Below are 26,426 nucleotides of genomic sequence, written 5' to 3'. Positions count from 1 at the left end.
ATATCAGTTTCTTTGGATAAAAGCCTCAGACAAATTAGTAAAGAAAATCACCAAACTGAACTCAGGCAGCAGATTTGCCAGCAGGCATATCACCCTGCAACTCCCAACTGGCAGCCCACTGGAGCTCAGCAAGTGTGAGCCTGGTTAGTACCCGGATGGGAGACTCTTGGGAAAGCGAAGGTTGAGGCTGGAAGAGGTGCGAGTGGGGCCAGCTCATGGGGGCTGAGGGCTAGCCTCACGCAGATAACTTTATAGCAGCTCGTGCATTTGATCACTGCTTCAGGGGAAAACTCGGCACTCTGGGACAAGCAGATCCTTTCCATTCTATCCTACAGGCACGACATAAAGCCATTGGAGGCCTAATGGGAATTCAGGTTTTTTTTTAAATGTGGCATTTGAATCCACTAGAATTCAGCAAGGAATTCCCCTGCAGTGTCTTTATGAATAGTTGTCCTGTCCAAGGTTGCTGCCTTGAAATCCAATTCCAGTTCGCCTGAAGGACAAAGGGAAACAGATTTTTATAACTCTGCCCTGAGAGTTTCAGGTATAATTTGCTTTATGAGCAAATGAGCTTATTTTACAGCCCAAGGTATGTCAGAGGTTTCACAACAGATGTGAACGTGCATATGTGGGCTTGTGTGCGTGTCTGTACACTGTTTTAGCAGACGATAGAGGCAGACCAAAATTATGATAAAACAGTATCATGATGATAATAAGCAAATGAAATCGACATCGCTAATTGCACAGTTTAAGCAAGCACTGTGGTCCCTCAATGTGTCAGTCTGTATGTCCCAACTTACTAATCGCTTGTTAATGACGCTCAAAACCAATTTCTAACATTTCCATTTAATCTCCATTGACAAAACAAACCAGCCAAATAATGAAGTCTATAAACACTTTATTATTGTGCTTTTCCTATACAAGTTTTTATTTTGCAGTCTCAAAAAGAAATACAAAAGTTGTTCACCATATAATTATTTTTACAGAACTTGATTTGTTTTTCATTTATCAAAAATACATAATACCGTGTATCAATTTAAGAAACGTTTAAAAAATAATCTGCCACCCTTCAAAAAACTAACAAAGAAAATCCCCCTTTTTTGTTCAATATTGACATTAGTTCATCAAATGGGAAAAAAATATTTACATCTCTCTTCTTCATCTAAAACTACAATATTTACAGAGACTTTTGATAGCTCCTGTGTTTAAAGATCAGATCTTGATGAAGTCTTTAAAAAAATATTCCTCAGCTAATTAGAATCCCCGGGGAAGACTTCTCACTGGGAGAAACAGGAGCTCCTCCAGGAGATTTTGAGAACTTTACAATGGAATATTACTGCGCTGCCCCACAGCTGCAAAAAGCTTTGACAGAGCCAGTATCCCCACAAGTGCAGTGCTGCCCTTTTAAAAGGGCATTCCTTAACACATTTTATTATTTACACCCATTGTGAAACAGAGTAGCCAAGCCACAGAGAAGAGTTCTGCAAAGAATCGCCGTTTTAACGGTTTTGGGAACCCTGATGAAGAACGTTCTAAAATCATGTAAAAAAAAAAGAAGTGTTTTTTGTACACTTTTCTGAGGCTTAGTCAGCACCACCCGAGCTGCAGAGCAAAGGCACTCTGCAAGGAGCTGGCCGAGCTTCGTGCTCGACTCCCAGTCATACTCCCTAGCCAGCAGGAGTGCACAGTCATGCTGCACTGGACTTGTACTCCGATCCACTGAGCAACAACAATACTGTAAAGCAAACCTTCCTCCAGCGAAGCGATCGGTGACCTGCTTTAAACACCTGCCTCATGCTCTGGTAGCCTGCAAGCAGGTTAAGGAATTGCTTTGGCACTTAGAGCAGAAATGTCAGTTTGCTGTATTTGCAGACTCAGGGACACAACTACCTTTGTTTGTCATGGTTGTCGCAATACTGACTCAGTACTCTGGTTCTAGGGGTTAGTGCTGTTACCAAACAGTAGAGAAATGAGATGTGCATTAGTCTTTTTTTTAAAAAATGTAGCATTTAGGATCCTATTTGCAGTCTGGGTGCATTATGTTAGCATGCACTAGAATGAACACATGGGCACATCTGTTACCCTGACAAACATTAGATCCTCTGAGCAGACAGCCAGTGACATGCCCATATTATCTGCCCTCAAGCTACAGCTCCAGAGGCAGAGAGAGACAGACCTCATGAATGCCAGCGCCCCTCTCGGACAACACAGCAAGCCCCAGTAAGACCAATAGACCATAGATGATCTCAGGTCCCAGAGAACCACAGTCCTGCAGGCAACAGACGGCAATTTAAAAACCTCTGTGGCTGAAGCCCTAAGGTGGCACAGCTCAGTTGGACAAATTAAGTCACATTCATCAATTAAACTCATTCAATTAAACAATTACTCAATTTAGATCAGTCACTGACCTAAATAAGGGAGCAATGGCCACCAGCTGCTATGCAGCTCAGTGTCACCTGAACTCTCCACTCCTACACTATTGCTGCCCAGAGTAAACCTTCAACAGAGCGCAGCTGTCTCTCAGTGGACAACACAGCATGGAAAGTCAACAAACTTATCTGTGAGAAAGAAAAACAGGCAATTTGTCCAGCAGCAAAGACTTCATTACTGTCTGCTCCCCTATCTTAACTGTCCCTGGGGATGTGCTGTTTACAGCCTGTTAATCCAGTAAGTGCTATGAATCTGCAGAGCCTTGTCCTCACCCAAACTAAACATTGCTCAACCTGCGCTGGGTTCAACACCACGCTTTGGGACAATGAGGGCGGAGAAACTTTTCCCATTCCAAATGAACTATTTTCGTGGCATCTATCCGAGACAGATGAGTATATTTCTCAATCTGAAATTAACCACTTGCCCTGTAGGTATTTAAGACAAAACCATTTGAGCAGGACACTAACTACATCGTCAGTTTTCCATCCCTGGGTGAGTCCATGTTGCCGGAGAGATGTACAGTAGGCTGAGCTCAGGCCCCTGCAGGGCACATTATTCCACAGAGTGCTTGAGCGCCATTGGCTCAGTGGCTCCCCTATTACACCGAGTCCCCCTGGTTCGTTTCCACCCCCACATTGACTGAGATATACCTTCTGGGCATGGGCAACCCCCCCCCTCACTCTCCACCAGAGCAGACCTTCAGTCCCCACTGGTGTTCCAGAGCCAAGCCACTTCCACGGGTCAGGGGGGGAGTCACCCCCCACATCCCCAAGCGCGAATGGGGAGCCAGGTCAAGTGCCCTTGTGCCTTGTGGGAGACAACTCCCTCCATAACCTGGACCTCACTCTCCAAGCTCTCCGCTACGGATGCTAAATTTGCTCCCATGTTTTTTTAAATAAACAAAAGACGGGTGGACAAGACTTCCCTCCTCTCTCCCTCCACATCGAGAGCTTTGGAATTTTTGAACAACAGTGGTAAAGTGAAGCCCTCAGGGATCACATGGCCTTCAAATCTGTATTCCACCATAGGTCTTGCATACCAGACAGAGCTAGCGCTGAGCTTAACTGAACCAATCCAGACCATTAACATCTTTTCTTCAGGTGTAGATGAGACCTGAAAAACCTGACCGACTGGGCTCTGTTCGCGCCACGCAGTGTGCTTTTCTCACAATACAGGTTCCAGAATGGGGGGCGGGGGGGGGGGGCTGGGGCCATTTTGTCTGTTGCACTGGAAGAACAAAAAGACCCGACCATTTTAGAGAAGGGTGGGGACTGCAGGGGTGCGAGAGGAGAGGAGGAGATCTCCGAGAGCTCGGGACCTGGCCGAGGCGCTCGTGCGGTTTGAGTGCTTTAGTGCGGAAGAGAGACAGGGCACAGACGTGAAGGTGGGAATAAATAATTGTTAAAATTATCATTAAATGGTCATTGCCTTAAACCTTCCTGTTAACTATAAAAAATCTGCAGTCAAGTACAGTGAGATACATTCGTTGCAAACTCGCATCTTTACAAATGTGCACGCACACATACACACACACACACAATTATATGCATTTACTGATATATATAAGTATATTACTGATATATAAGCATGCAAATGCCATCTGGAAGAGCCACACTTTCTTACGTTTATGTTTCTTGGCAGCACGTTGTAAATCTGTATGTACAGAAGATTTTGATCTTATTATATATATTTATAAAAAAAAGGGAAAAAAAACAACAACTTTGAAAGCAGGAGAAAAGGGCTGCAGAGGAAGAGTCAGTCAGTCAGACGGGGGTGGGGGGGGGGTGTGTGGCGCCCCCTAGTTCTGGTGGCGCTTCATGTGCAGGGCCAGGTGGTCGGAACGCGAGAAGCAGCGGCCGCAGGACAGGCACTTGAAGGGCTTGGCGCCCGTGTGCTTGCGGTAGTGCCGCGTCAGCTCGTCCGAGCGCGCGAACCGCCAGTCGCAGCCCTCCCAGCTACAGTGGTACGGCTTCTCCCCTGGAACACAGACAGACAGAGAGAGAGAGAAAGATGGGGGGGTCAAACAGGGGCGTGCGCGCTCGGGATCGAACGAGCCTCCTTCACGCACGCACCGCGACACCCAGCAGGTGAAGCCTGGGCCCAAACGGACCAGCGCCAGGCCACACGCAGGCGGAGACACACGGGTCACGCAGGACAACAGCCTGGCCCAGGAGACGACGCAGAGGAAAGTGTCCCAGAGCTCGAGTGGGAAAACCTGGAAGACTTCTCCAAGGCGGTGTTTGAAAACCAGCTGCACGAAAGAGAGGACTGGAAAAAAACGTACTTTGAATTTGGATAAACGTTAACTCTTATATACTACCCAAGAGGGGAAAATCAGGGTCTCCTTTCATTTCAACACTTTGCCTAAAACTAACTTGGATTCTGAGCCTTGTCGTTAATATTTGAAAGTCTTTGTATACAAACAGGTAGGTGTGTCAATAAACTGCAGCCCCCTTAGGAAAAGGAACAGGAGAGTGCTGCTGTTTCCCTGTCTGATGGAGACGCTGGGTCACATTTCTGTAGCTTCTGCAGCCTGGGCAGCTCAGCAGACAGGGATTTCCACAGCTCCTTACCTAGCACTAGGGAATGAAAGCCCTGAGCTACAGAAACCTGCTACCACATAAAGGAGAAAAAACGATTTTTGAAGGAGTTTTTAATTGTGATTTAAAGAAGGTGAGAATGGACATTTTCTTATCGTTCCTGGGTAGAGAAAGAGCAGAGAAAGACGCTGGAAGCCAAGAGTCTAATTGGGGGGGGAAAAAAAAAAGGTTTTGCATAGGTACATAGGCAAATTGGATTCTATGAACGCCAGAGCACAATAGAATGTGGCTTTTAATCCAGTTCTTATTCCTTTATTTTTATCGTTAAAGCCATTTCCTGTTCTTTACAGTCACATTATGAATTATGGTCAACACCCACTCCAGGCTGTTTGATCTACTGCAGTATCAGTCCAGCTACACAAAGTTCACTTCTAACGCTGATTAACGCTGGTAAACGGAGGAGCGAGAGAAGTGCAGTATCGGGCTCTGCTGTTTGCCAAATCACGTAGAAATTAAACAGGTACATGCTTGCGGCTGAGAGGGCAATTTAGCAAATTTTCTTGTGTAAACAAAAGAAGTCACTGGAACGATTAAAACAATGCACAATAATCTGTAATTAGTGCAAGTCACACTGCTTGGGGGAAACGAGCTGACAGCACACAGGCAGAATGTTCACTGAGCAAATTCTGAACTGCAGTGGAGCAGCCAATACCGGCATCAGAGAGAGACCACAGAAAGACAGCAGAGAAAAACAGAGTCAGGAGAAAGGGATAAAGGAATAGACACAGCTACGTTTTGCTTCTCAGCCAGGATTCTAATTTTCCAAGCAGAAAGCTCAAGAGTCTACAGAGGCTATTATTGAGCCAAGGAGTGGGCCCAGCACAGGTAGCTGCCTGTCCCTCATACCACAGGTGCCAGACCACACACAAGCACACCGAGTCTAGAGCTCAGGGCTCACAGCCTCTGCTCTCCCCGAGAGCCCTGGCCTGCCTGGGTACCGGCCCACTGACAGGGATTGGGAAGAGGCTCAGCAATCAAGACCAGCCTGCCCCACCTCCAGGCCCACATGCTGATCCTGGGCTTTCGGTCACAGTACCTTATTTGTCACCTTAAAATCCCCACTTAACACGCTTCATACACCCATGGGCTGTGGGAACACGTGCTGTGCTAATACTAACAGCAGTCCTGACAGGGAAGTGTGCAAAGGCACATTATCAACTGCAGATGAAGTGCTAACGAACAGCGCTATGGGACACAAATACGCCCCCGGCTCAGCTCTGTGGTTAAGGGCCCAGTGTGAGGGCTCAGCGAAGCCAGAGGGTTCCGTGTTTCCCAGGGAATAAAAATAGGAACGGAGACACGGAGATGGAAGAAGGCGAAACCTGGGATTCCACACCTTGACCGACACGTGTGCGACGCGCCAGCGCTGCCTACCCGTCTTCAAGACTGACTCAGCCCTTACTGGAATACCAGGGCACCACGCCATGTGGAAATCCACTGCCAGGCAGTGTAAGGAGAACAGAGAGATGAGAAAACAGACACAGAGAAACCCGATTGCACCGTAGTCCTGTGTGCCATCTCTAGAATCCCCTCTTCAACAGATGGCCTCGTTCTTTTGTTTAGAATCACCGACTTTCTTCTACCTAAGCTGCACCTGCGTCTTGACACCCCAGCTCACAGCGAGGACCCCTGTCCCCCACACGGTGCAGAGAGAGAGGGAGGGCAGACCAGCTCCTCCGACCTGCCTGCCCCCTGCACCACTTGTCCTGCCACGCGCTTCAGATCCGACAGCCGGCTTCAGGAGGCTCAGGGCCGAGTGGAGCAGCCGAGCAGTATCCCTCACTGGCATCGCAATGACCCAGGAAGTCACAGGGGGAGCTGTTTTTCCCTCGAGCCAACTAACCTCTCTCCGGAGGTGCATATTAAAAAAAAAATATATATATATGGATTGAAGTATCGTGCACAACAGCCAGAGAAAGTACTGTGAGGTTTAAAGCCTGTAATAAAATGATACATTTTATACTTCCCACCAACACGCAATATTGCAAATCTGGGGTGTCCTATCGTGGTGCATCTACAGGTCTCAAACCCAGCTAATCAATCCTACAGGTCTTCAAAGCAACAGCACCCGAAGACCTGGGAGAAGTGGTTCAATTGGTGCAGATAAGCCAATACTTCACCGCTACAGAACAGAGCTGAAGTGGTGAAGGCCTGTAGAGATAGTACCCCTCCTGCAGGCCTGAAATGAATCCCCCCCTCCATGTGCAATGCAATGTTTCAAAAAATAAAAGACATGGAGATGCGTACAGCCATCCCAGGAAAGTCGAGGAAGTCTGTGGGACACTGCTCGGGTGGGGGGGACAGGCTCAGATTTCCTACAAGATTTCCTGCCGTGGGGGAGGGAGACTGTGGGGCGAATCCCAGCCTGTCCTGCAGGCTTTCTCCATGGCTCTCCCCGAGGAACAGGCAACTGGAATTTCAGGTTTGACTGGGCAGCAACAGCATCAGATTACTGCCAACTACAAAAAAGAGCCCCCGACCAGCTCCTGGGCAGTCTGTTGAGGACCTTACTGCCTTCATGCCCCGTATAGCACCACTCTCCCTGCCACACATCAGTCCCAGACCCCCTGGCTCCCTGGCTTGTTTTGCCACCATGCCAAAGTAGCACCACGAAAACAACAGAGCACCTCCGATTTCTGTGCCTTACAGTTATTAAAGGCTACCTTAAGTTTTAACTTCAGAAAACCCTCCCTATGAGCACAACACGAGGAGAGCATCTTGCCACAGCTGTATAAAAACAGATCCCGGGGGCCACATCTGAAGGAATGCCCCGGGGCATCACAGCAAAATCTCACACGGCGCTCCTCCACTCACGGGCACGCAAAGCACAAGTACAGTGTTCACGGCTAATCAAAACTCAGGCGAAGACCCAGGTTTCATCTGGGAAAGCCCTCTGCAGCTGCTCTGTGTCAGACAGGAGGAGGAATAAGGTAGGGTTCACCTTTTTCAGCCCCCCACTCTCCCGTGTTTGGGGAAGGGGGCCCGGGCAGGTGTGTTTGATTTAGAGCTGGCGTTGGAAGGGTCAGTGGTATTGCCTCACCTGCTGGAGCTTATCAGACTCACAGCAAACAGCCTGCAGATAAGGTAGCACTCAAAGGCAGAAAAAACAAACTTGTTTTGAACTCCCCTAAGGAGTTGACACAGGATCAAATGCCCCCACCAGCCTCTCCAGGGTGACAATTTCATTACCTGATGCCTCACTGAGTTGCAACCTGCAAAGAGCTCTTATCGGCAGTCTCTGTGGCTGCTTACTGCCAGACTACCAACAGCACTGCACTGATTTACAGGTATTTAGTAAGGTGAAATGTTGTGCAACTATTCATAAAGATATACTTTTTAAAAAAAATGTAAATGTTAAACAGGACTAGCTTCTCTTGCGAGCAGCAGACAGAGGAAGTTTATGGAGCACTTACCATTCTTGAAGGGATATTAATATTTTATAGCTGACAGCGAGTGAGTGATTTGTGTGGCCCAGCCCTTTGTAAAACTCTGAAAAGGCCATTAATGTACCTTTATTGCTACTTAACTCCAGCTTTACTGAGCATGTGCACACAATACAGTAGGCCTGTTTGCTTTCAGAAAGCTCATCAACTATAGTGCTCCAACATCTTTTATGTTTCTCATGCTTTCATTGGACATTTCTGTTTGCAAAGGGAGTGCAAAGCATTGCAGTCAGATACATAGATCAGTTGTGTACACACACGCACATACAGAATGTTGCCAAAAGGTTTGAGAGAAACAAAATGAGCAAAACAAACTTGGGAGATCAAGCTGAGCCACAACTCAGCTCTTACTCATGCGATCCGAGATGTTCCTTCTTTAATATCTAGAGTAAGGAATGTTTTAGCTTACTAAAACAGTTTTAATTTTAGTTTTACAGTGTTTACAGTATAGGGACTTTGCTACCCTACCTTCCAAAATTAGAGAAACAATTAGCCCACCTTTCTATATCCCATTAGCCAGCTGCCTCTGCTTTAACAATAGTTTTAAAACACCTGCTTGCAATTTAGGGCCCTTCTGGAATAAGGACATGTTGTTGCTCAGTTAAGCAAAGCACCTCTTTAAAACGCCTCTAATTGTTTTCAAGTGTAGCACCCCTCGTTCTGGGCGTGAGCTTTCAAAGACCAGCTCGTAGACAAAGCCAAAACATTCCTTTATACTGGGGCGTGTGCATGTGTAAAAATAAACAGCAAAGCAGCAAAATGTTTTTGACATTCTGTTGTTTTCATCTTCAAGGACTGCCTCAGGCTTTCCTGAGCCTCATTATCTAGTGGTAAATCAGCGTGCTGGGCTGCAAGTTCTCACTGCTGCTCTATAAATACGCTGGGAGGGGACACTTGACATTCCTGTGCTTCAAAAGAGCTATGAAATATCGCATTCCTCATATACCTGCAGGGTGTGATCACAGGGTAAAGTTTATGGAGATGAAATTCCCCCCACCCCCGTGGTAAAACAACCTCGTTCACCCCATCTTGTTGAAGGTTTGGACTGCGGAAAAAAAAACATTGTTTCACAGCCTCATAGATCCGTCACATTAGCCCCCTTACACCGGGCCCACTGCTGACTCGAGTTCCAAGGTCAAAATGCCACACTTATCCACAGTTTACCCCCCCTGTCTTTCAAAGCCTCTTCTCTCTCTTCCCATTCTTAGCTCAGCCTTCTGCGTGTCTCTCCTCTTCCCATCTCATCCCCTCCCTGGCCTGCCCTGGGAGAAGCAGGGCTGGATGACCTCTCTCTCTCGCTCCAGGAGCGCTCCGACCGGGGCACTCACGCTGCGTGGCTCGGAAGAATGCCCAGTAAGCCGCCTGCAATGCAGTTGCTCAGGAGACGGCGCCCTGAAAGTCGTTTACAAAAACAAGGCAGCGCTGACAGCACCATGCTCGGGGAGCCCACACAATGACTCTTACACCCAGAAGAGCCGAGCACACTACACATCTTGGATGCCAAACAACTCTTTTAACGACAAGCATGTGATAACCAGAAAACATTCCATGCCTGGAACACGTGACCACAAACAAGAATTGCTTATTTGGATACATCAATGTGCTTGAAAGAGTTAAAAACCTTCCGTGAATCTTAAGGCCCAGAGGGATGTTATATCATCAGAAACCACAACACACCGTTATGCTTGCCAGGCAAAAAAAAAATTCAGGGTGATGTCACTAAACACTGTCACAAGCAAACGGGCTGAAAGGGGAAGGGACAGTGGGGTGGCACTTAAATGACAAGAGCAGTAAAGAAATTAGAACGTGCTTTCTGAGGGTGGTGCGATTTTGTAAGACTAACAAGAAATTCTGTTCCTTCCTTTAAATCACAGCTTCAGTCCAAGCTTTCAAGGAGACAGCTGATCAGAGAGCCCAGGAAGATCTGGACACATCACAGGAAACCGCGATTGTAATACGAGTATGCTTTGAAGTTCATTTTGAAACTGAACCGCTACAGAGTCCCAAACAAAACCTTTACAACTTCGGGAAAGTAGCAGTAAGTATTAAGGAATGAGACCCAGTTTGAAAGAAGAATCAGACAGGACAGATATGGAAAGAGCAGAGAGGAAACAAGCCAAAGATATTTGCATAAAATATCTTATAGAAGTTAAAAAAAACAACGTATCCCATAAGTCAATCAATCGGAGTTCCTTGAACAAGCAACAGTGGTCATGGATACAAACAGAGAACATGATATGGTGTATTTATAGAAGGCTTTTGAAAGGTCTTCATAAAAGATTAATTCTAAGATAACAGGTAGGAGGCTTTCAGGGTAATGCATGCACTTAGATAGGAACTGGTTAATACACAGAAAAGAAGGTACAGATATAGGGTGAAGCCTCAGACTGGAGCGATGTAATTAGAGGAGTACCACATGGTCTATATTAGGACCACTGCTCTTCTTCATTTATAGTGGTGATCCAGATTCAGGTATAGAAGAACAAACTATTTAGTTTCACAGATGATACCAATATAAGAGGATTACCTAAATGCTGCAGAGAAGTAATGATCTACAGTAACAGGCTAAAAGAAGAGAATCCTTTTTAGTCCTGAACAGAAAAGACTATGAAGCGACCCCAATTCAAATACTCAAAAGTCCTGAGACTTTGACAGAATCAACCCGTAGGGTTCTTCAGAATGAAAAGTGAAACATAAACCAGAGCACACAAATGGAAACTAAATGGAAGTGCACTTAACAATAACAAGAGTCTCTCGGATAGACAAAGGGTTGTGGGAATCTGGGGAAAAGCTGCCCAGCCATGTTGTTAAAGCCAACGCCCTGGCTTAATTCAAGAATCGCCTGGATGAGATCCTGGGATCAATTAGCTACAGGCAACCCAACGACCTAGATGGACTGAATAGGCTTATGCTCATATGACACATTCTCCCTCCCTCTCCTCCCCCCGGCACAGGCCTGCTGAAGGAATGTCAGGAAGAGCAGGTTTTTCCAGGTCCAGGTCCTGAGCCTCTTTGCATCTGCAGGACTCTGCCTGGCAGGCTTATGGACTTGTGCGGACATGCAGGCGTGTCAGAAAAACAACCACAGGAGCTACAGCAGCCCCTCCCCCCTCCCACGCACATTTTCCCCCAAAAACTACTGTTTCTCTTCTCACTCCTGCTCTGGTCCTTAAAGAGCATTTTATTTTGCAAGGACGTCCACCTCACTCTCTCACGCACCTACCCACTCCCACTGGAGCAACACGAGGACAGTCAGGATCCCCCCTCCCCCCCCCTTGCTTTTCATCTTTGTTCTCCGTGCAGCAACATGATATTGGTGGCAACCCTGCGTGACAAGTTATAGTTGCAGCACAGCTCTCTCTTTCTTACCGGTGTGTGTCCTTTGATGTGCTTTCAAGTGAGAACTCTTGGTGTAAACTTTGGTGCACCCTGCGAGACAAAAAGAAAGCAAAGAATTAAAAGGAAAAAAAAAAGAGTCCTTCACTCGGATCACTGACAACAGCAACCTTGTGATCTGGCCGATTACGTCAGCGCTGGCTGGGACAGGCTCAGCACAAAGCGACAGGGCACCCCTCAGTCAGTGAAGTCCCAGCGGGACCCTCTGCACTACAGTTCCCAGACTGCCTTGAGGTGGGTCAATCCTGATACCGTACATTGAGTGCAGATTCTCCACCGGGATGTCTTAATACACAATACTGCTGATGATAATCAGGATAATCAAAGTGCTGAACAGTGTGGAGATATTTCAGTAGGGTGAAAGAAATCAAGTGAGTTTCATCATGACATGGGAAAAGCAAAAGGAATATCAGGCACCTCTTTTCCCTCACTACTCCCCAACCACCTCCTCTATCCCGACTTTGCTCGGCCCCCTCCTCCCCTTCCTCTCCTGCCTACCTGGGAAGTCACAGTGGTGGATCCTCCTCTTCTCCAGCTCGGGGTTGTTGCGGCGGTTGTACCGCGGGCCGTTCAAGATCCCTTGCCCGTGCTGGGGCACCAGCACTACCTGGGAGTGCATCTGGGAGTGGCCCGGCATCATCTTGAGCCTGGGTTGGTAGGGGGGAGGCGGGGAGATGGTGTTGATGAGCTCTGCCTGGTTTTCAGGGCTCCCAGGCTGTGAATTCGGGGGCGAGGGGGGAAGGCTCAGAGGCTGGGCCTGGTAGAACTGGTCAGGCATGACAAAGCCACCCTGGGTCCTCAGGGGATGCTGGAAGGACTTGATGGTGCCACCGACTCCGGTTGTCATGGTGACGCTGTTGAGCGTGTGCATGGTCGTGCCGCTGCCGCTCCCTGACTGGCTGCCGGACAGGGGCATTGTGATGTCATTGCTGCCCACAGGCAGCTGGTAAACCTGAGGCTGCTGGGGCCCAATGTGGAGGTCATCAGCAGACATGTCCTGCTTGATGAAGAGGTTATTGACAGTCTGTGGGACGCTGAACACCGAGGTGAAGTCGGGGAGGGTCTGCATGGAGGTCGGAGGGTCGACCCCGGGTTCCGTCTTTATGGGCTTGGTGGGGCGGTACAGGCCTGTGCGCAGGTGTGTGGTGTTCGGCAGGATGACGTTGATGTTGACGCTGTAGGGAGCCGGCTTCTCCGTGGAGAAGTACTCGTCCACCACCGAGGCACTCTCCCGCCGGTACTTCTTGTCCATCACGGAGGGGACCTGGGGTGGGGCGCTGGGGGGCAGGTATTTATCCAGCTCCGACCGCGCCTAGTGAGAAGAAGAGAGGCGCAATAAAAAAACGGATTTCTTTAGGCACGATTTTCTTGCCTCCCCACCTCCCCAGATACGCAGGATTCTCTGATACTGTGTTGATAACCGTGCAGAGCAGCAGAATTTACTGCCAAATGAAGGACCACGTCTGTGGAAGGATTTCAGGTTTGCACGTGTTTTAGGGTTGGATTTCATTCAATCTCACTGCAATGGCAATGCAGAACAACGAGATCTGAATGCTGTTCCCCTGGCGGATAATTCCCATTAAAAACGGGAGACTCCTGGAAGCAGCAGCAGGGAAGTCCTTCGGGGGTAGGGCTCTAATCTGCACCGAGTGCACCACGTCCTTGACCAACAGTTGTGGCGGTTCACCGCGCTTGGCAGTCTGTGTGCAGAAGGAGCAGGAAGAAGCGCGTGTGTGAGTGGCCATTCAGGGAAAAGACAAGACCCCCACAGAAATGCCTTTGCCTCAGCTGGGTGCCCCACGGGTGCCGAGAGCCAGAGAGGAGAGGCAAGGGGAAGCTGGTCTGGTAGAACCAGCCCCTGCTGCGCCTCAATCTCCATTCCCAGGGTTCTCCAGGGCAACCACAGCGCCCCAGGCCAGCTCTTCAGAACGCTTTCTCTTTGGACCAGAATGGAAAGTGAAAAATGACACTGGGCACTGGGTTACCTGCTTTTCTGCTCCAACTAGGAAGTGGTCACTGAAAGGAGACCCAATTTCTTCCAGACCAGTTACAGAAGATCGAAAGGGACTGATTTTGACCACCAAGCTGCTTTTCTCTACCCCTTTACACATAGGCCAGGTGACAAGAGAAACTCTTACAGTCTCCCCGAAATCTCTCAATGCTTTGTGTGCCTCATACTTCATGCGCATGTGGATGTAAATGCAGCACATGATCTTGGGTGGACTGCATCACAGAACAGGCATTCTCCCACCTGGCTTCACTCCCAAATAAAAACAACTATGAAAATGAGAGAAAGAGCTGCAGGCAAGTTTGCCCTGACAGCTGTGCCACAAAAAAGCAGTTCCAAAGCACGCCATCTATAACAGGGAGTCATGCACGCCCACACAGAGCATCCAGTGAGCCCTGGGCTGCTCAGGCTACAAACATGACCAAAGTTCTGGCCTGAACAGCCCTGGCACCCATTCAAACTGATGCACGCAAGCATTACAATCCCTGTGGTAATCTCTAGTGTAAGTGAAACACAATGGCCAACGCCCGCAAAATTATGCCAAAAACATCCATGTTTTTAATGTCAATAAAGACGTAGTCACTTTAACTTTAGAGCAGGTGTGCTGCAGAACCTTTCTAGGTGTTAAGGTGAATAATGCAGTGACTGCTCCAAAGGAAAGGTGGCACCTTCCATCAGAAACAATGGTGTGAGTGGGATGCAGACACATCTTTTGCGTTTCAAATTGCAAGGCTCCACCTCAGCGGTCACTACAAACCAGCCTGAAAACACGTATGAAGTCCAGGGCCTCACTGGGCCTGGGACAGGACCATGGACAGCTGTCTTCATGTGCAACTTCAGCTAGCACATTGTGAGCAAGGGAGTGGCAGATACCTACAAATCTACATAATGCATGCAGTGACCACAAAAAACAAAAATCAGTAAATGGCATATTATATTTTGCATCATCGAGCGGGTTCTGCTTTTAATGACTCTGTGACACTCTTTGACTTTTGTTGTTGCATTTGCATCACAGGCAGAAACTGCTTTCAGTCCAGTGAAATCCAGTCAGAGTGAACGTGCTCCAACGAAATGGGGCCGCCTTCCATCAGAAACAATGGCACGAGTGAGATGCAGACACTCCTGTTTTGTTTTTCATATTGCAAGGCGCCACCTCACCAGTCACTACAAACCAGCTCAAACACAGAAAAAAAGCTCTCCATGGCATTTGAGCTTCATAGCCAAGGGCAGTTCATGCAGTAAGACTCATTCACTGCCTGGCCAGGGGCTGTTGTGAAGCCATGCGGTTTGGATACCAGCTGTAACCTTTCATTACACAGACAAAAAAACAAAGCTACCTCATTTCTGCTGATCACAGAACCAGCTGCATTTGTAAAATCTCTAAAAACGCTGAGTCAAGACAACAGCACATCAATTGATCTATCTGAGCTTTTCTGGGTATTCCACTTCAGGTCAAGAAAACATGTGTTCGCAGGGTGTGGCAAACTGTACTTCACAATTAAGCGATTAGCACTTTCACCTTACCTTGGAGGTTATAAAGCAAAACACACACAAGACCATGACCCAGAGATCTTCTTGCATATTTTTAGCAAACTCACATCAAGTGGCATTTCATTAAGAACACTCTTGTGTGCAATGACATCACTACTGCTGCAAACAGGTGAGATCCAATGTAGGATACCCCGCAGCCAATAATGTAGGGTGATCTCAGGTATGATCTAATATTACAGTGACTCCCAACTCTGGTCCTGGAGGAATTATGTCTGCTGGTTTTCATTCTAGCAGAGCACTAAATATCCAGCGCTAACTGGAAACTTAAAGGGGAACTGCGGCGCTGTTTTTATATTTCTGGGTTAGAAAGAGTCGGCATTGATGATCGCATTTCAAACCACAGAGAAATTCAAATGTACACAGTAATGTGTAAAACGTCTACTTTAGGAAGACATTTCCAGGTCTGTGCAGCACCATATTCTGCACTTCAGAATGAGGCAACAAAAGTTCCAGTGAGGTGAAGCAGCACTGTGACACTGTCACAAGCAGGCTTGTGTATCTCTCTTTTAATCCAATGCTGACAAATACAACTTAAATATTAACTCTGCATGCGGATCACGCTGGAACATTTCTGCAGTGAAATGTCTGTTGTACTTATTTGCTTGTACATCGCGTTACATTAGTCACTACAGTAACTAGTGAGCAGGAAGGGCTCACTAGTTACTGTAGTAACTAGTAGTTACGGTTTTACATCGATTCTTGCGAACTCTTGCTCTTGCCCGTGGCGAGACCCAACGGTTTGCGACAACATGGTGACCATACCGTACCTTCACAAAGTTCGAGATTTCATGCTGAGTTTGTTAAAATTTCAGTAACAAAAACAATTATAACCGGTCTGAGAAATTGGGACTGTAGTTCCCCATTACCTGATCTGCTTGCTTGTGTAGACTTTTATTCAACATGCCTGCTTGTGACAGTGTCACAGTGCTGCTTCACCTCACTGGGACTTTTGTTGTCTTCAGACAGTCCAGAGTATCAAAAATACCTGACCCCAGGAGGACAGTTTCCATCAACTTTGTCTTCCACAGCTTCACTCGGGCTCTCCTCAGCTCACGGTTATTTCTGACGGGTAATTTGTGATAGACAGACACGGGTGGGAATGGCACTATCAGAACCTCCCAGAATGAGAGCTTTTTCCTTCTGCAGGGGCCCAGTTGATTTCATCTCAGGCAACCACACCTGAGCAAGCTCATCAAACTGATGCAGACTTAAGACTAAACTGAATTCCACTGGCCTGTGATTCAGAGCTCAGACAGAGCACATGGTGTTCCTCCAGGACCAGGGCTGGGAACCGCTGCAGGATCTCATGCCTGCTCTCCTGTCTCCTGCCCCTCCGTCTTGGATGGCCTGTTGTGTGCGGGCCTGAAGCCCCTCAGGCTCCACACCCAAACCTTGCCTGCAGTTTCCCTGGGTTAATGAGTTCTACACATTTACAGCCTCCCTGTCATGCAACACAACAAAAGATAACCTACAGAGTGAAAATCATACAATAAAAACAAACACTGCTCTGGGTGAAGGCAGAATCTAGGGCTGCTAATGAGGAGCACTACCACTCTTCAATTACTTACAACAAGATAAGAATGATGAAATAAGAAAATAATTAGTAAGGCACTGGACAAGGGATAATAAAGATTACAGGTAGCAATATAGGTAATGATCGAAAAACCGCTTGCATTTTTATAGTGCTTTCCACCTGAAAGGATGCCAAAGCACTTTAAATATGTAGGAGGGGACCCATGTGATCCAACAATGAAGAGTGGACCGAACAGCACGTTGAATTAAGGGGGAACTTCAGGCAGGCCAGATCAAACAACCCCAGAGTGGAATTTGGTCAGGGTATTGAGGTTATCACCCCAACTCCAAAAAAACAAATCACCTTTTACAACTGATCTTGACATTTAAATATTTGGGCACACATCTACATCTTCATTTTTTATTGCTCTGAATTTCTCCAATTCCTTCCCCTCTCGCATTAATAAGGTGAAATTCATCTCCCCAAGCGTGACTGTCACCCTGTTTGTCTGTAATTGTAGCCATAACCAAATAACATCCCGGGACAGTGAAAATAAAAACCTTTGAAACCACTCTGGTGTTTACGACTTCTGAGAAAGGAGATAAGCATCAGTTCATGTGTTTTGGCTTTAAGCACTAAAAGCCAGAGGAACAGAGGCCAATTATCCAACAAAAGCAATATTAAGACACGAATCTTCAGTGAAGGATATCTGCCAGCGAGCTGTAAACCTTGGAGCTGGGGAAACTCGGCACTAACAGCTATCCCTCTCTGCCAAAAAGCTCCCACATTATGAGAGCCTTTCAGAAAGGCCGATGTGGGAAAGTGGAAAGGCGTCCACCTGCAACAAACCGTGTTCATTCCAGCACTATCTGTATAGTCAACACCGAGACTGAGATTTTGTTTTTAGGAAGGGTTGCCAAGCTAAACAATGCATTTACAGTGAAAAATCAATTAAAAGGAACACTGTACAGATACAGCGCTATCAATGTCCAAAGTGCATAACTAAATGAATATTATGAGTAAGAGTCTGGACATGAACCTTCCTGGAAACTCCCCCATCTTAAGACGCAGCTATCCCTGCAATTTTATCCTGAATAACTCACAAGGTTCCCGTCTTGCCAAACCTGTACGGGCTTCTCTTAAAGACAGTCAGCCAGATCACCTGAAAAGCCTGGATTGCCAGACAATGACCTGTGGATAGCTATATATGGATTGCAAACCTGTGCAGTAAGTAAATATCCTTTCTCTGCTTGCTGTTACAAGCAGAAAACTCTTGGATTAGCTCAGCAAGATTGTAGCCTATATTTAGAGCCCTTTTAATCAAACACAGCAAATAGCTTCTTGTTTGGAGATAAGGGCTCCCCCAGCTATACTGCTGTGATGATCAGAGCTGCTCCCATGAGGATAATAGATGGGAACCACACATACACAGTTTAGGTAACACAGTGAAAGCCAGGGAGAGTTAAGGCCTGGTGAAGACTCCCTCTTGTGTACCAGTGTGTCAGACTGTAGTTGCTTCTCAAAATCATGTGTCAAGCTTTCAGCACATCTTCACCAGAGACATTCTACGATGGAGATTTTATTGCTGTCCCTGCAAAGTCCTCTGTTTGGATGTCAGAAAATGGAGGAAATTTAAGGGAAAGGCCCTCACACAGATGGTAACTCCCAAGAAACAGGTGTTGTAGTCCTCACAAAGCACAACGACTTTTTAAGACATCAAACCTGCATATTCTTTGAAATGTAAATGCAGCAAAGCTATTTTGTTTTGGGTCTAATTGCACACCATGCCGAGATTTATTTCAGCAGAGTAGAGAACAAGCACAGTTCTGGGCAGGATGAATGGCTTGGTGCCCCCTCATCTTAACACGGGGGGCAGTTCTCCAAACTGGAGTAGGATTTTTTCAATGTAAAGGAAACACCTCCAGACATGAAGCAGGTCTGCGTTTTCAGGTTTTGGGGTGGTAGCCAGGAACTGAAATACAACCAGATGGAACCCCACAATTATAGGGAGGCTGGGTGTATGGTTGCCCCAGGATGACGGGAGAGCCTGGGCTAATTGGCTGGAAATTTCCAATAGATGCAAGAACAACAGGTGCCTGATACCTGGATGGAACAGCAAGACAGCTGCCATCCAAGAATGAATTAGATTCTTGTTCTTGCCAATACTAAACACTCCCTCTGTTAAGAAAGGGTAAGTAGGACAAGACAACTGCCAAATTCCAAGACCCCTGGGTAGTTGGGAGAGCAGCCCGGCACCATGACAGAAACAAACCTTTACCTCTGCTGAAAGCAGGGAAATCCCTTTTTTTCTGATTATGTGCAAGGTACATAGCACTGGAGACGTACTCAGAGCTGTGTTTTGTAAACTCACTTGAGCACCTCGAGGAGAATACAAACAGTGCAAATATTTACATCTATCTTCCTTCTAGGCCTTGGTATTGCCACCCTGTTAACCAGACCCATCTTTCAGAATGAAGAGGAGGAGAAGTCTGCACTTTACACAGAGGGCTGTTGGTGTCTGGAACAGTCTCCTACCTGTGGAGTGACTCGAAAGTCTAGTTAATCACACATGGTGATAGTGTTCTCATATCACAAACCTCACATCCAGATGAACAAGACAGACGCTGTAGGACTTCCTCTTCTGTCAAGGGTACTGTTCAGGAACACAGTCATCATGATGACGGAGATAAAACCTCCACCCAGCATGCAGTGCAGCCAGAGGAAGCCAAACACACCGTGACTCACTAAATGGCTCGGATTCTTTTTTTTCCCCATATACAGTATATTCAAATACTCTGTACAAACCCTCTACTTAACCCCCCCCCAAAAAAAAGATAAGAAAAAAAAACTTCTGACAGCATGATTAATCTCCACGTTGCTAAAACATTGCTCTGTCACACAACCACTTCAAAAGCAACCGCCAGCTCTTCAGGCCCGCACAACACAGGCGCTCCACGCCGGCAGCCCAGGGAAATGGAAAAATATGCACTTAATCATCCCACAGGATTTCGCAGGGCTTTTTGGAACCGAAGCCAAAATGCCACATTTTGGTGGTTTTTTAGAAAACTGCTGACATCACACATTCTGCCGCGGGCCTATAAAAGCGGCAGATAGAAGCTCCTCTAAGCTTGCCTAAAACTCAAACATCCTAAAAAAAGAAATAAACACCCATGATAACAAGTATGGATTCATCCACTCGGTCCCCCGTCCCGTCAGGACGTAGCCAGTGGCAGATGTGCAGTGCATGTAGTGTACAGGTGGAAGCTGGACAGTACTGACAAAGCCCTGGGTGAAACAGCACGTCATTGTGATATTTTATGACCAACTCGTATGTGCATGCAGCTGATCAACCACAACTTTGCCAGTACCAAAAAACAACAGCTGGGTAACGAGGACCATTCTGCAAACCTCTGAAACATTCCCAGGAAATAATTCCATAGCTTCTTTTCAAGCTTCTTGCATAACACAAGATGACAGCACTTCCTGTCCCTGGCAATGATGCGATTCCACAGAAAAGCCAGAAGCAACACAGAAAACTAGTCCCTTGGTGCGTCCCTAACGATTTCACTACAGATCTCCCCCACCACCCAGAAAAAAAAACCCATACAGGATCAGAAATCCAGTTTCTATAAGATTCCTTCTCCAGTCTGTACAAGCAGGTCTAACTGCATACTGCACAAAATCTCCCCTCTGAAAGAAAAGATTATTTCTTCAGGCAAATGTTAACCTTTTCTTCCGAAAGACGCAGAGGGCAGAGTTTAGGTTTGAAAAATGTGTTAATGTTCATGTAGTAAATGAAAAACAAAATCAGAATGATCTTAAACACATACAAAAAAAGATCTATACCCTCTCTGCTAAAACAGTATCAGGTTTTAAAATTATTTTAAGATTTGATTAGGAAACATCCTTGTCCAGGTCCACCTAAATAGAACAACCATTACTATCCAGGATAACCTTTGTATTTGGTAAACACAAAGTTTACATTAAGTGGATGTACAATAGCTACGATAACAGAAGTCCAATACAATAAAAACAAAATGGCAATTAGGCTAGCACAACAATGTTAGAAGTGAAATGTTAAGAACTACAACAATATTAAGCATAAACAGACAGCGCGGCTACAAAGCAGTAACATGAACACCCTGCTGGTACGTGTTCAATGTTTACATTCAGTAAGTGCAAGTTTCAGATAGCATTACCCATGTGAGCATTAAAAACAATGCAAAACACTGCGAGAGGTTTGAAGACTGTACTGGAGAGCTGTACTGATAGGCACTGAAAGGTGGTCAGAGAGCTCTTGTGATTGCTGTAAGGTAAGCACAGACAGGCCCTGGAACACAGAGGGAGTACAGGGTCAGTTGGAAGAGGATGTAGGAAGCAATAAGAGACTGAGAACAGGTAGGGCTGTGGGCTGATCCAGTGGGAGTTACAGTGGGAGAGTACCAGACCTGGGATAGAAGGTGTGTAGAACAGTAGATTCTGCAAATGTTGCTCAGGAAGAAGCGACTGAAGTGTGCCAGAAAGACATGTTTATGGAACAAGGTGACACTAAGATCCTTGGCAGAGGCGGAAAAGGTGGTGGAGACCAAAGGGAAAGGAAATGGAGAGGTCCGGAAAGAGGGGAAAAAGGAAGCAGTTGAGGTTAGAAAAGGCTGAGCTTACGCTTGTGGGAGAGCATCCAGAAGGAGACAGCTGTGAAACAAGTGGGAGCAAGAGGAAGAAGCAGGGGTGGTAAATGGGCATCAGAAGTGGGAAAAGAAGAAGATCTTAGCCCCTTAAGCCCAGACATGATAGAAGAAACCAAGGGAAGGGATGAGAGGACCCAGGTGGAAGGTACAGACAGAGACCAGGAAGGGACCCAGGACAGAACCAAGGGGAACACCAGTGAGGAGAGAGAGTGAGTCATGCCTAAAGACTGCATACGTGTAATATGCAAAGAACAAATTGAAAGCGGAGCCCATTTCAGAAACTGTTGACAGAAGAACAAAGCGATACGCATGGGGCAAGTTGGCAGAAAGATCAAGAAGATTTAAGACATAGATGAGGAAGTAGCTGCTGAGCGATGAGAATCAGTAACAGACAGACGTCTCCGAGGGTCAAACAGCACGCTCTGAAAAGTGCGAGGTGGAGGCACCACCCACTAGAAGCTGGTGTCTGCCTCACTCAGCTATCAGAGAGAAAATGGGGAAGGAAGGGAGATGGGACGACAGTTCTGTAGTTTTGAGTGGTCAAGGTTGACTTTCAAAAGAAGTGTAATCCAGGCCTGTTTAAAAGCGGAAGGTCAACAGCCCGGGAGTAGACAGGAGGTAAAGAGAGGACAGACAGTGAAAGCAATCAGGATCAGAAGGAAAATTTGGAAAACAGATGCTTTCACACAAGGTGTGCCCTATAAAAACACATGGGTATTATTTAGTTAAATACTAGTCAATATTTGCTCTGTATACTTGAATATCACTATCAAATGCTGAGTAAGATGATTGACTAAATTAAATATTTATTTGCCAAAATATACTGCTATAAATTAAAGACAATTCAAAACTGATTACAAAATAAATGCTAAGCCTTTCAGCTTCAGTTGAAACAAACCCAAACACATATTCAATGCACGTTCACTTGCGTTGCATAAAACGATCCTTGAATTAAAGAAATTTGAAATATTTTTGTAATTTGTAATTACAAAAGTCTGCATTACTTACATAAATAACTGTGAAGTATGTTTCAATTAATGTGGAAACAAAAAAGGAACTTTATGGTATGTGTGACATTAATATTAAGCTGATACGCAATCGAATTTTAACAAAAAAAATAATGCCTTGAACTAAAAAAATATAACAATACTAATTGAAACCAAAATGACCTAAACTTACTTCTTAGACATTTGTTGCTGAGGAAATTGATTTTCTTAAGGTTTAGCTCAAAGCTCACTTAAAAGGAGACATTACATCATTAAACAAAGTGTACATTTTTTTTGAATAAAATTTAAGCAAAGGAAGTTTATTTCAAGCTGCTTACATTCCGCAAGTTCAAGTACGATTCACAACACACATTCAGTGAACGTTTGCTGCAAACAATGAAGCCTTAAATAATAGAAAAAAACAACTTTAAAAGTTCCCAGCCACCGTCCTTTGCGCCCCTGTAGAGATTGAGGACTGAAGCGATCGAGACTGGACCGGCTAACACGTGCGTGGACAGGAACGGATTGTTCCTCGACAGGAATTCAAACCACCGGGAAGACTTTGCTGTGACTTGAATCTATACGCTGACGATTGTAGTTTATTGAAGTACGTACATAACTGAGGTATGTTATAATTCCTGAAATGTATATCCCGGGGAGCTGTATGTTTTAAAGCGACTGCACCAGGATTGTACAGACTGACTGACACTTCTCTGGCCCATTAAGAACGTGCTTTTCACTCAAGATCAGCTCCCGTCTTGAACGGGGCTGGTAGACCAATTAAGGTTCTGGGCGCATCGCAGTACTACCCTGAAGAGGATCCGCGCAGCGTCGTTACAAGCCCTTAATTCTGACCGGCCTCTGCCAAATACTGCGCGTTTCAGTGCGACTCCGCTTTCTTTTTCTCTCTTATTTGTTTAAATAAAGAATTCCCACTGCTTGATAAGCGAATCAGCTGGTGCGTTTCTCGTCGTGACCGCACTATTTCCATAACCGAAGAGAAGAAAGCGCGTGTATTGTTTCAACTTAGCGACTTGACCGAGCGGAGGCGAGTTCTGGCATCTTGTTTTCCCCCAGCAAAGATCCCACGACCCGCACAGCCTAGGATGTCTAGAGTAGGGCATGCTCCAGCCGTGTGCGGGGCCGGCGCAGAGGCTGTCCAGAAGATGAGAGCCGAACCCGCCTGTACCTCGGGCGGTAAGTCCGGTATCGGGCTCACTCGGCGCCAAAGGAGGCGAGCCCGGGCGCAGGGGAACCTTCCCCAGCCGGGGTCCGAGTGGATCTCCTCCTCTCTGCAGGGGTGGACGGGGCCAGCGAGGGCAGAGGGGTGAGGATGGATCTCGCCTGCCTGCACAGCACGACAAGGACCGGTGGGTCAAGCCCCACTGCTATCGAGTAGATAAAAATAACATCGCACTCCTAGACCGCCTAGCTCGCAAACGAACACATACAAATCCAACCAATGCCTGCGTTACAGTGGAATGTAAGTAACTTCTCGGAGTAATTCTTCCTAATGGAAAGTGGGTGCTTAACGTTCAGCAGTTTTGCATCCAGATGTCCTTTTGGCTAAGACTAGATGATAAATCACTATCTAATCGTCACAGATAGTCACACAAACGCGGTTATAAGGGTACCAACGTATGCACCAAATTAAGGTTATAATTATAAGAGCTGTTCTAAAGTCAGGTTGTCTTCCCTTGTAATGATGAGGAAAACGCATCATTATTATTAAATTATTATAACGCGTTTCTCCAGGATTCCTTCGGAGACAGTTTTCCAGCGGTAAAACATGGCACACTCGGGCTCATACGAGCATGCGGCTGCGAGTTCCGAGGTTTACAGAAAAGTCTGTGCTCAGTATTTGTAAGGCAACACTCTCTTTAATATTCCGCATGCCGTACCTCTACAGAATCCATTAATTCGATAGAGCGGCTTGGGGGCTGTAATTTGTCGTTTGCGAATTTCAATACCCCCCTCCACGCAATCTCAAGACACTTAAAGAGGCTACCTTGATAAGACCTGATACTGAGAAACGCCAAGACAATTGACGGGCGTGGGACGCTTTTAACGACATTTTTTGTTAAACATTAACCGACGGTACCGCAGAAAAAAATATATAAATACTAGGGAAAAGGGCCCTTTGGTTAACTGGACGTTAAGTGAACCCTTCCAATAAAACGGCACTAACGGAAAGTTAAAAACCCGTTTGCATTCCAACACCTTAGCGATTCCAACCCCTCTATTTGTGTGCAAACACCTCTGCACCTGCAAGGGCACCAGCCTTGCCGACCCGCGCTTTTAAAGAGCCTCTCCCCGGGCTGCTACTGCGACAAGTCCGCTCCCGACAGGGGCAACGCACAGCGATCACGAAACGCCTTTTAATAATAAAAAAAAACTCTGGAAAAGGTCAGGCGTTGAGCGGGATTAACGGGAAATAGCCTCGTCCCTGATCGAGCCCAAATTCTGTTTATTTAAACGCATTTTACCAAACAGGACAAAAAAAAAAGATCAATGTGTTTATATACATACTATGATACCATTATTAAGCTGGACACGAGTACGGTTACAATGGGAGACTTTCCTCTGTTATCTCCTGAATTTAAGGAATATCCTCCCGTTTCTTTAAAGGCGGATGACACGTTTTGTTGTCGTTAAAATGAGGCGAATCTGGGGACAAAACGACAGTGCCGGTCTCTCCGTTGTCCCAGAAAAGACTTTCGGGACGGTGAAGCCTGACGTGTCTTTGACAGCGGAGGATTAAGTGCCCTGAAGACTTCTCCAGTTGTGGAACTACAAGCCTGCCCTGGAATGAAGGCTTCAGCCGAGGGAGACTAGTAACATGATCCGAAGAGCCAGCACAGTTGGTACAGCCAAACGGAGCTGTGCTAAGTGCACATAAACAGCGTGTTTTAACAAGTCACTTTTACGCAACGCTTTATATTAAAGAATACACGTCAAGGGTTACGACTCAAGATTTCTCTTTAATAAAGAATCTTAGTTCCACTTGGTTTGGATTCGTAACTGGATATTATAGAACGGAAAATAATGTACTTTTATGGCTACAAATAAAAAAAAACAGCTCTCCGTATCAATACCCATATCCGCACCTTTTAAGAGTCCCCATTATGTCTGCTCCAGATCTTTAATATCTAAACAGCTGTACCCAGCAGATCATCCGCAACACAACCATATCTGTACAAAGCTCGGCAGAAATTTAAAAGTTAATCACTTGTCTCGGGGTTAGGCTTCTTGCACGTGACGGCTGCCGAAGGGAGATGCGTGACCCCCCCCCACCCCACCCCACCACATCTCGCGCCCCACCTCCCGCCGCCCCGGAGAGCTCGTGCGAGGGCAGCCCCCGGCCGTACCTGCGCGAGCTCCAGGGGGCTCGCCGCGATCCTCGCCGCCGGTTTGACTTCCTCAAACACGGGTGGCTCCTCACTGCCGTCCCCCCCCGACATCCTCACGGGCTTCAGCTGGGTAAAGACGGCGTTTTCCTCCGTGTTCGGCACGTTAATAGCCAGTCCTAAACTAGCCATAGCTCTCCGGGAGAAATGAGCAACAACTTTACTCTTTTTTTTTTTACAACAATTGAAAGCAAAACATACACGCACGCTAACGAGTCCTTCGTTACTCCTCTATTGCCTCTTTCAATCCTTTGTCAAATCCAGGTGCGCCGTGACTCCAAAACCCTCCCTCTGTCAGTGAGACGCCCTTACCTGCGCTGAAGTACGGGCCGCCTCGCGCCGAGGCGCCTGACTGACAGGAACGGGGCCCAATCAGAGCGCCCGGCTCGTTCTCCGCCAATCAC

At 46.6% G+C, this 26,426-nt stretch overlaps 1 protein-coding gene across 2 annotated transcripts; it reads right to left on the bottom strand.

Moving 5' to 3' along the window:
• Positions 1–881: 881 nt before the first annotated feature.
• Positions 882–26,319, bottom strand: klf5l (Kruppel like factor 5 like). Of its 2 annotated transcripts, none has more exons than XM_088925338.1 (4): positions 25,984–26,319; positions 12,368–13,181; positions 11,843–11,902; positions 882–4,407 (listed from the first exon to the last, which is right to left on the bottom strand). In XM_088925338.1, the coding sequence occupies exons 1-4, from the start codon at positions 26,152–26,154 to the stop codon at positions 4,229–4,231; spliced, it is 1,224 nt and encodes a 407-aa protein (XP_088781464.1). In that variant the 5' UTR covers positions 26,155–26,319; the 3' UTR covers positions 882–4,228. The 2 variants fall into 2 exon arrangements, with proteins under 2 accessions (XP_088781464.1, XP_088781465.1); XM_088925339.1 differs by having other exon boundaries at positions 26,224–26,287.
• Between the last annotated feature and the right edge of the window lie 107 nt (positions 26,320–26,426).

The sequence above is a fragment of the Atractosteus spatula genome, chromosome 9 (assembly GCF_055471065.1).
Source record: "Atractosteus spatula isolate fAtrSpa1 chromosome 9, fAtrSpa1.hap1, whole genome shotgun sequence".
Classification (NCBI taxonomy): domain Eukaryota; kingdom Metazoa; phylum Chordata; class Actinopteri; order Semionotiformes; family Lepisosteidae; genus Atractosteus; species Atractosteus spatula.
The sequence above is the reverse complement of the archived record's forward strand: the minus strand, read 5'-3'. Positions and strand labels throughout refer to the sequence as shown.